General features: G+C 37.3%; 2 protein-coding genes across 2 annotated transcripts; one reads left to right on the top strand and one right to left on the bottom strand.

Annotated features, from left to right (window-relative positions):
• Nucleotides 1–4,773: 4,773 nt before the first annotated feature.
• LOC143557818 (isocitrate dehydrogenase [NAD] regulatory subunit 3, mitochondrial-like) lies at nt 4,774–7,092 on the top strand (the record flags this gene model as incomplete). Its single annotated transcript, XM_077046800.1, has 4 exons — nt 4,774–5,316; nt 6,119–6,358; nt 6,497–6,575; nt 6,660–7,092. Coding segments are annotated over 4 exons (1,137 nt in total), but the record flags the coding sequence as incomplete, so codon positions are not given.
• A 26-nt stretch (nt 7,093–7,118) lies between these two features.
• On the bottom strand, nt 7,119–10,906 carry LOC143557822 (protein STRICTOSIDINE SYNTHASE-LIKE 5-like). The gene is made up of 4 exons (XM_077046802.1): nt 10,372–10,906; nt 8,277–8,584; nt 7,950–8,082; nt 7,119–7,585 (listed from the first exon to the last, which is right to left on the bottom strand). Exons 1-4 carry the CDS (start codon nt 10,897–10,899, stop codon nt 7,298–7,300), a joined length of 1,257 nt encoding a protein of 418 aa, XP_076902917.1. The 5' UTR covers nt 10,900–10,906; the 3' UTR covers nt 7,119–7,297.
• Between the last annotated feature and the right edge of the window lie 320 nt (nt 10,907–11,226).

Here is an 11,226-nt window from a genome sequence, read left to right as displayed (position 1 = left end):
CCCGTTATCCAACATGGTCTCTTTGGCCAGCCTCTTAGCTGCGGAGAAAGAAGTTCCACATATGTCTGAGGCACCGGAAATGAAGTTGATCACTTGAGCATCTGGTAGGGGGGCGGAGTTGCATTTTGGGGAGCCTCTTTAGGATATGGATCCTGGACTTCTTTCTTCCCAACAGTTCCTTAAAGTGGCCCTTTCTTAGGAGGTATCCGATTTCCCTCCTCAAACCGATGCAATCGTCCGTCATGTGGCCAAAATCCTCATAGAAGGCACACCATTTGGACTTGTCTCTGAAGGTGGTTGACTTTTCGTTCTTTCGGGGCCACCTTGCCTTCTCCCCTAGATCCTTCATGGCATAAATCAAGCCATGGGTTTCTACGGAGAAGCAATATTCTGAAATGCTTGGGTAATCCTCATCATCATCATCTTCTTCAACAACTCGAACGTTTTGATTATTGAATTTGGAGTATGGCTTCGAATTGTTGTTTCTGTATGAGGATCCTTTATTCTTGTCAGGGGATTCTTGCTTCATTTGAGCCCCTAACAGGTCCTGGATCTTTTTGTCATCCTCCAGTCGTATGAACCTCAGTGCTCTGTTCCTTACTTCATCTAAAGTCCTGCAAGGAGTCATCACAAGATTATCATCAAAGGGGGAGCCCTTCTGAATTCCCATCTTGAATGCTTCAACAGTATTAGTCATGTCAAGATTAGGGATTTCTAGATTTTCCCTGCCAAACCTTGTAACAAAATCCCTAAGGTATTCATCACTGGGTTGGATAACGCGGTATAAATCACTAGTTAACCTCTCAAATTTCCTGCAACAGGAAAATTTACTGTTGAACTAAGTGTGAGAAAGAAGTAACAGAAAAGGGAGGAAGACTTAGCAGCCATTTCAAAGCAGATCCTGATAGTGTGGCTCTAAAACCTTTGCATAGACAAGCCTCCTTGAGCCTCTCAAGGATTGGATTAATTTCCATCATTTCCCTGTATTGGGCTACATGCTCCTCAGGATCAGTGGTCTCGTTATACACCTTCATGTTGGGGGTTTGAAAGCGTTTCGGGATCTCCGCGTCACAAATTGGTGAAGCAAATCTGGATAACTTGTGGCTTCCTTCCGGTATCTCATGAATTGGACGGGTCACCTCTGGTACGCTGGATATCATATCCTTGAGTTTCTGCAGTTCCTTAGCCATAGCTTGGTTGACACCTGCGTCCTGCATGGAACCATGATTAGCATTTAAGGATATAGGATTATACGTGTTACCTCTTTGTTGTGTAAAGGTCAGCATTCCAGAAGAGTGGCTGAGTAAGAAGCTTCTGCTACAGAAGTTGGTCCACCTGAAGCTATGGTTTGCATGGGGATTATATCTCCTTCATGGACCTCGGAGGATCGTTGATGTTGAACCCCTGAGGATCCTTGATCCTGGAAGAAGGATCATTGATTATGGACACAGGATCCCAATGGTTGAGAGTTGAGGGATCCTTGAAGATATGACCCGTAGGACCCCGGTTGAATGATGAATGATCCTTGTTGGAAAGTTGAGGATCCTTGAGCTAACTGACCCATGGACCCCGGTTGAAGAATGGATGATCCTTGCTGAAAAGTTGAGGATCCTTGGGCTAACTTACCCATGGACCCCGGTTGAAGGATGAATGATCCTTGCAGAAAAGTTGAGGATTCTTGAGCTAACTGGCCCATGGACCCCGGTTGAAGGATGGATGATCCTTGCAGAAAAGTTGAGGATCCTTGAGCTAATTGACCCATGGACCCCGGTTGAAGGATGGATGATCCTTGCGCATGTTGAGCCAAGGATCCTTGAGTAGTGAAATCCAGTATCCTAGGAACTATAGGAGTCTGATCTTCTGCCGACCTCTTAGTCCTCTTGAGATCTTCTATCTCCCGAAGGATCCTCTAGTTAGTCTTGTTCTACTGCTCCATGTAAGCCTTAACCTGCGAAAACATAGTGGAAACATCATTGTTTGTATTAATCACCGGAGTGGCAACAGTGGTTTTCGAGCTCTGGAAGACTGGTAGTTGCGTCTTGTTTCCAGCAGCAGTAGCCCGTGGTGCTCCCGTGATTGGCGGAGGCATCGGCGGCAAGGTTCTTGATGAGAGAGGAACCAAATATGGCATGGTTGATGAAACATAGGTTGATTGATAGGCCATTGAAAGTGATATGGGTATGAAAAATTGAAAACTGATAGGAATAATATGGATTATAGCACCAATTGCCCCACGGTGGGCGTCAAATTGTTTTGGACAAAAATCTGCTAAGGATAATGTATCCAAATCTGTAATTGTGAGGTTTAGTGCTAAGGTAACAATAGTGAATATATGAACGAAATAAGGTTGAACACCGTGATTTGTTGCGAGGTAAAACCCCTTGATCTTGTCTAGATCAAAGGAAAAAAAACCCCGGGTGATAACAGCTCGTCGATCACCACTTTATTAATATCACAAATGGTTACAAAGTGTTGGAGATAACGATTAGTAGTACAATTTAATGCTAGTGTGTAGTGTTAGAGAGAATTGTAGCTCTGCTCTAGTGTGTGAGAATACAAGTGATTCCTAACTGATCCGATATCTCGATTATAAAGAAATAACAAATAACAATATTTCCTATTAATCCGCCACTCGTCCACAACTCCTTCAACGTTCTTTGACCACGTGCTGGGAGCTTCCAGTAGCGAACTTTGAGGTAGACTCAGTCATATAGTCGTTATAACTAGCTAACACATCACTATTCAAATACAATCATTAGTAAACAAATAATAGCGAGGATCCTCGATCCTTTGTAACTTGAGACATATCTCCAGGATAACTTATCCATAAGACAGTCAAGGATAATGGATCCTCAGCATAAAATTCATGCCCTAACAGTAAGAATAGGCCGATACAAACAAAATGGTTAATTTGGTTCGGTTATCGATGGGTTTAGGTCGAAAGAGGCCAGATCAAAACGAGCTTTGGCCTTTGGGTTAAAACGATGTTGGGTTGGAATAGGTTTCATGTCAGATCGGGCTAGGTTAAAAAGTGGTTTACTTGAAAATACTGTACGTTTCATCTTTGCTTCTTGATTTTCGTCACCGGTTACGCGCACGCAAACATTAGTTACGTTGATGATATTGTTTGTGCATACCAAATTGCTCGCGTGTAGGCGTTGTGTGATGCGCTTACCGACACCAGTTACGCGTCCGATGCCACGTTAAGCACGTACTTTCGTCGGGATATGCACATACTGTTGCGAGGAACGTACTGACATCGGTAATATTCATTCATATCTCTCGTTGTATCGCGCAGTCACCTAACTAGTTAAAAATAAAAAAAAAAGGATAAAAGGATTATTTATAAACAGGGGCAGATTCAGTGTTTGGCCAGGGGGAGCGTTTGCACCCACTGAAATCTGTAGTTTTCTTTATAAATTTGTAATATATTAGGTCCAAAGACCCAAGTGACCCATCCAAAAAAATTTTAGTGACCCATCCAAAAAAAATCAGTGACTCATTCATGAATTTTTCAGTGCCTCAAACTTAACTTTTTAGAATTTAAGCCCAAATGTAATTATGTTATGAATAATAAGAATTAAGCTCATATTAGTTTAATTACTCAACCACTTTAATTGAAAATTTGGAATTAGTGGGAGACGAACAAATTAGGTTGATGACGGCTTCACATGTGGCATCTCAGGTTAGATTTATTTTATAAATTATGATTCCAAATTCTTGATATTATTCTAATATAAAACAAACATTCATGATTCATGGTTCATCACTTGTTAATTTATTTCTTTCGTATTTGAATTCTACAACTACAAGGCGGTAACCAGTTTCGATCTTTTGTTTAATAAAAATAATGCCCTTTTCTTGAAATTCAAAAGACAGACAGATTAGGGTGATCTTTGTTGTCTTATGGTGAATGATTATTTGGTTTCTAGCTTTCTAATTTATTCATTGTATGAGTGTACCGTTTATTATTACTGTTATTTTTCAGTGTTCTACACTATTTTACTTTGTAATCTATTTTATTTGTACAGTAAGAGCTTTTAGCTATGACAACTATGAAAAGGTTTTTGTTATTGAAACGACAAACACCATCTGCCGGACCCAGTTTAGTTGATCTAGATAATCTTCCTTGGGATCATGTCGATAGAAAAAGAATTTTAGATTGGCACCCTAATCAAAGAGACGAGATACGGAGAAAGTATTGGCTTAATGGACCTTGCCAACCTGGTGGACATGGTCATGTCTTTCCATATAGAAAGATAGGGTCTACAGAACAACATTTCAGCATGGGTTGGTATGATAAATACAGTAATTGGTTATAGTATAGTGTAATTTGTAGTGTCGAAAAAGAAGCACTTTTAAGTATTACGAATTAAGCTGTAATTGATCGTTTTTCATAAAATGAAATCACGTAGAGGTCAATTGTAATATGTATTTTGTTTATCATTAATGAAATTTTGTTTACATTTTTATACGTAGTTTGTTTAATGTAATTTTTTACTTGACTCGTTTCAGTTTGACCCGACCCATTTTGGTTTGACTTGTTTTACTTTGAATTGACGAGTTCTAGGTTGAACTTTTTTTTACATCCACTAGCTAAATTTTCTGGATCCGTTAGTGTTATAAAACTTATTTTGGCTCTCCACACCTCGAATCAGTCATTCTATATTCAACTGAACTCAAAACTGACAACAATCAAAACGAATATATATATATATTATATATATATATATATATATATATATTTCACGTATTCGATTCCAAACAAACATCAAACCACTCGCTATGTTAACATATCCGATTCTAAAACGACTATTTTCCGTCACCCCATCACACCTCCGATCATGCTCTCGCTCCATCACCTACGTGCCCCGACCCGGATCCGACGACCCACCACCCATTTCCCCAACCACTCCCCGACCCGTCACTCTAATCCCGGGCGACGGCATCGGCCCCTTAGTCACCGGCGCCGTCGAACACGTCATCACTGCAATGCAAGCACCCATCACTTTCGAAAAATTTGAAGTCCACGGCGACATGAACAAGATACCAGACGAAGTGATGGATTCGATTAGGAGGAATAGGGTTTGTTTGAAAGGCGGGTTGATTACGCCGATGGGCGGTGGGGTTAACTCGTTGAATGTTGCGTTGAGGAAGGAGTTGGATTTGTATGTTTCGCTTGTCAATTGTTTTACTTTGCCTGGTTTGAAGACGAGACATGATGAGGTGGATATTGTGGTCATTAGGGAGAATACTGAAGGGGAGTATTCGGGCTTGGAGCATGAGGTTGTTCCGGGTGTCGTTGAGAGTCTTAAGGTATGTTTTGAGTTGTAGGTTGTTTGTTTGGGATTGTATGTTAGGTGTTTGATGAAATGTCTAGGTGAAATTGGGTTGTTTTAAAATTGTATGCTAGGTGCTCGATGAAATGCGTGTGTGAAACTGGGTTGTTTTATAATTGTATGCTAGGTGCTCGATGAAATGCCTAAGTGAAATTGGGTTGTTTTAAGATTGTATGCTAGGTGTTTGATGAAAGGCCTATGTGACATTGGGCTGTTTAGAATTGTATGGTAGGTGCTCGATGAAATTCGTATGTGAAATTGGGCTTTTTAAAATTGTATGCTAGGTGCTCGATGAAATGCGTATGTGAAATTGGGTCATTTAGAATTATATGCTTGGTGCTCAATGAATTGAATATGTGAACTTGGGCCATTTAAACTTGCATGCTAGGTGCTCAATTAAACGCGCATGTTAGATTGGGTCGTTTTAAAATTGTACGCTAGGTGCTCAATGAAGCGCGCATGCGAAATTGTGCTGTTTAAAACTGTACGCTAGGTGCTTGATGAGATGCCTAAGTAAAATTGGGCTGTTATAAAATTGTATTTTAGGTGGTCGATGAAATGCCAATGTGAAATTGGGCCGTTTTAAAATTGTATGCTAGGCGCTCGACGAAATGCCTTTGTAAATGTGGGCGCTCAAGCTTAGTTCTTCCCTCCAAAAGGAAAAAAAAAACAGTGTTTGCTACATTTTGTGGAAAGCTATTCATTCTTGCAAATTTTTTCATTAGGTGATTAGACTGACTTCCATTGTGTCTGATTAACTGATTTTGCTGCTCTGTTAGGTGTTAACAAAATTCTGCTCTGAACGTATAGCGAAGTATGCTTTTGAGTTTGCTCACCTGAATAATAGAAAAACCGTGACGGCTGTTCATAAGGCAAACATCATGAAGCTTGCCGATGGTCTTTTCTTGGAATCTTGTAGGGAAATCGCCAAAAAGTACCCCGAGATCACATACAACGAGATTATTGTGGATAACTGCTGCATGCAACTTGTTTCAAAACCCGAGCAATTTGATGTCATGGTATGCTATTGTTACTTTTGTAATTTATGACATCATTGACTATGAGCTAATGTACATATTATATGTCCTAACATAATAGAAATGAAAACTTTTTTAAGTAAATATCACTGACGCTCGTAATGTTGTTAAATCTTGCAGGTGACACCTAACCTTTATGGAAACCTAGTTGCAAACACTGCTGCTGGTATTGCTGGTGGTACAGGTGTCATGCCAGGAGGTACACACGTATAACCAACCTTATTTGCAACGATTACTTTGTAGTAATATAGTTTTTGCAATAATATTCATCATATTGTTACAGGAAACGTTGGAACTGAGTACGCGATATTCGAACAAGGTGCATCAGCTGGTAATGTTGGGAAACCAAAAATGGTTGAGAAAAAGAGAGCAAGCCCGGTGGCTCTGCTCCTTTCATCAGCCATGATGCTGAGACACCTTCAGCTTCTTGATTATGCAGATCGGTTAGAAACTGCAGTGAAACGTGTTATCTATGAGGGCAAATACAGAACAAAAGATCTTGGTGGAAGCAGTACGACACAAGAGGTTACTGATGCAGTCATATCCGCACTTACATGACTTGGATCATAATCTGATATCGTAACATTTGTTGCAATAACAGATCTTTTGGCGAACATTTAACTAGGTTTTTGTTACATATGTGATGATTGCGATTCAGTAGAAACCTACTGATCTATGCTTTGATACCATGAAAACTTCTATACAACGTTTTAACCGAAAATGTTATATATTTCTTGTTATTATTTCGTCAAATACGTAATCAAGTATTCATAGAGTTTACATATACAAACAGAAGTAGAATACTCTCAACTGTATAGTTAACTGTCAAACTATATGTTAACCGACCCTTGACTGTAACGTCACCGTTTTGGTAATTGGTATTGATGGTTATACTGTCAACCGCTTAGAACCAGCATTTTATCATTTTCCGGATGATGGTTTGGTGGCAGGATATTGGGTAATGTTAAGCCGGATAATGAAAGAGTTGATCAAATTTCCAAGGTATAAATGTTCACTGATCTTTGTCACTGTTGTAACAAGTTTCAATTCAGGGTCGTAGTATCGGGCGATCGGATTTCCATTCAAATCCACGACAACCGCCCCTGAGTTTTTCTCTACCGAACGTCTTTTCTTGTACTTTTCCAAAAATGCTAAAAGCTTCCGAATATATGGATATTTGCGTGCAAGGTCCCATTCGCGTGTATGCTCCTACCAGAAACAAATAAAATGACTCTGGGTTAAGCGAAGTATTGTCGTGTGTCAAATGAAAAATGTAGCTAACGAGTAGACGGGTCAAATGTATCTTATATTCAGATATATGGATTACTATAGAATGCGATATGGTATTTGAACTCGTAATTAACATATTAAGTATTTACAAAGATGGGTAAAAAGCGTTTGTAGTTCAACACAACCACGAACTATATGAATTTTGGAGGGTCTCAGTAGTATCCGTGTCAACCTGTTACCCAACTCGTATGACCCATCCATATGGACATCTTTAACATTAGTAAATGTATGATTCTAATACGAGACAAATTAACGTATTTTATTTGTACAAAATTTGACTTACCGCGACAATCCCAATCCAAAAGTGGTCGTTGCCATCAAAACGGATGTTATCAGGCATACCTGGCAGTCTATCAATAAATACATCTATTGAACCCTCTTTTTCACCTTGTATGTAATATCTACTACATCTCATCCTGCAATTTATCACCAAATTGACGTCACAAGGTTTTCGAGCCCAAACATAATAATAAGTTAGTGAAGGAGACAAGTTAAATTTTGAGGACCATTTCGCATTTTAAGATTAAAATCTCACACAGATCAACCTCATATATTTGTATATAACGGGTCCAGTTTGTCATATTCAAGAAAAATAAGTTACCAAACTTACATCGGTGTTTCGCAGAAAACAACAAAATCTTGCTTAGGGGACATTTCAACACCATTAGCATAGTAGAGATCACGAGCAATCACTTTGGTTCGTCTTGTGGATGGATCATAGCTTATGAGTCTACCATAAGGTCGGCCTTCAAGGAAGTCAAATGCATAATTGTGCAAGTCATATTTCCAAGACGCATCAGTGAAGTATAATATACCATTTTTTGCCACTGTCACGGCATCTGTCGTTCCAAGTTTTACACCCTCGGCCTCGTCCGCCAATGCTTCTATTTCACCATCTTTGGTTATTTTGAGTAGTCCCTAAAATAGGAAAAAAAAACAAAAATTATTGGACCACAAATTTTAATTTATTTAGTTTAATAAATAAATTTAATCATCCTTTTCAGTTTGTACTTCATATAAAGTGTATTTTTTGTAGTTATAAAACGCCAACTCTAACATGTATTGGCCATTAGTATTGGGGAACCAACTCTAACATGCATGTATAAGGTTAAAACAAAAAAAATGAAACATGTACATTTTTACAAGTAAATATTTTAATTTGAAAATTTCTGCTTTATTTATTCGTTCTAAAATTCAATATAATAAATTGGTGGCATCATAAATGTACATTTCGTTCTAATGTAAATCTGAACAATAAGGGAACATGTAGAAGTCCGACTAAGCTCTAGCTCAAGTCTGGCTTATTTATAAAGTTTGACGCTTGACTGATGTTAGAGTTCGTGCATTATTTGGTTATAAGATGAATCTAGTATTTTTTATAAAAATATAATTATTTTAACTTTTATTATAACTATGTATGGGGCAGTATTTATCTAAATTATATATTATACATTACTTTTCAAGACCCGTTTAGTCATCATAAAAATTGTTAAAAACAATTAGACACTCAAAAAATACACATCCCCTATTAAATAAAGTTTTCGACCTACAGTTGTTTTTTTTACAATCAAATTTTATATACCCTTTCTCCAATGGGGATCGAACCACAAACCTTCATATTTATATCAAACCATCTTTGGCACCGAACCGAAAAATGTTTCTCTGACAGTTTATTTTTAAATGTAGATATTGCCAATATATATATATATATATATGTATATATATATATAATTGATTTCTTTTGAAGAACCACTTTGAGTTATAAGAGCTCGAAAGAACTCAACGTAACATTTTTTTTTAATTTTTTTTACACGTATGTAATACGTAAGTGTAAGTAACGTAGAAAAAATTACAGTATTTTTTTACACACCCAATCGACTTATTACACATGTATAACTAACATTTAAACTTGTGTAATCATCAAAAATCTTTATTCTCTCTCCTAATTTGTTATTTAATCAGATTTATTTTCAGCTACATATTTCATACTCATTTAATTAAATGTGGTTCATATTAAGTTCTTAAAATTCTTAAGACTTATAAAATCATCAAGGTTCTCAAAAAAAATATATATATATATATATATATATATATATTAATAAAATTATGTTCTATTTTCCCATCGAGCCATTGGATATATCTTCCACGTATAATGACATATATATATATATATATATATATATATATATATTAATAAAATTATGTTCTATTTTCCCATCGAGCCATTGGATATATCTTCCACAGTTCCACGTATAATGACACCAACTCCCAAGTCAAGATTGCCGGTTTAGACGGAGCCCAATAGCATTAAATAAAGCCACACGTTGTGGCACTCCAATATGTATGATATGATCCCGACTACAATCCTGACAATCCGATCACAACTAGCATTTAACTATAGTACGATACACTGAACATATTATTATCATTATAAATATAAAATATATATAAATATTTACAAGTTTTTTTTAAATATTAATAAAAAAACACAATATATAAACAAATTTGAAAGATATGTATAACTATACAAAGTTGACAACTTGCCATTACTATAATACTTTAAAAACAATTTGTTGATTAGAAAAAAGAAAGTGACCCCCTTTTTACTATATATGTTGATTAATTTCGAAAATAATAAAACATACTTTAATTAATCCTTGTTTACGTTGGAGAGTAGTAACTAGTAACTACTAATAGACACTAACCTTAAATGCATCAGCCACGTAAACTTCACCAGAGTAACCAAGAGCGAGTCCAAGAGGCCGACCACCCGTGTTAACCCAGTCTTCCACCACCGAGTCATTCAAACTCACTCGTTTAATCCACCCATCAACACAACTCGTGTAGATAACCCCTAACTTCGGGTCAAACACGATGTCCTCAGGTCCCAACAACTTACCCTCCCCGATGTTTTCAGACCCATGCAGCACACGTGGGTTGACCCGAGGTGCTAGGAACACGGGTTTCTTAGCCAACTCATTAGAGGGATAAGAAGCCGCATCAAAGGTATTGAGTTGGACCGAAAGTAAAGCTATTAGTATGGTTACCACGGCCGAGAGGAACAGCCACGAACGGTAAGATCGGGTAGTTTGGATTGCGGTGGTAGACGAAGTTGGTGGTGTTGAGCGAGTTGACTCGGCCATAGGCTGAGTTATGTGGAATTGCAATTTGTGTGGTTTAAGCTCTTGATCGACCACTTGTGTAGGACACAGATTTATACAAAGAGTTAACATGTGACAAGCCATTCAAACAAAAAAATTAAAAGTCATGTGACAATCAATGCGTATGTTTTATATAATTTTTGTTTATAAAGAGTCAATATGAGACAATCAAGCAAATCAAGAGAAAAAAACTAAACAAAACATGTGACAACGAATGCATATGTTTTATATAATTTTTGTTTCAAATTAGCTAATTATAAGAGGGAACATTCTTTTTTTCTTTTTAATTTTTTTATACATCTTAAGACATACAAGGTTACATCTATAAGTACGAAAAAGAAAAAATATACAAGACGCTATCACAATTTTCACACCACAAACGTCTTATTGTTATTTTTA

The sequence above is a fragment of the Bidens hawaiensis genome, unplaced genomic scaffold (genome assembly GCF_021521415.1).
Source record: "Bidens hawaiensis isolate Kalapana, Puna unplaced genomic scaffold, B.hawaiensis_p1.1 tig00019199_1, whole genome shotgun sequence".
NCBI classification, from domain to species: Eukaryota; Viridiplantae; Streptophyta; class Magnoliopsida; order Asterales; family Asteraceae; genus Bidens; species Bidens hawaiensis.
Note: the sequence above shows the minus strand (reverse complement) of the source record. Positions and strands in the feature narration are given on the sequence as shown.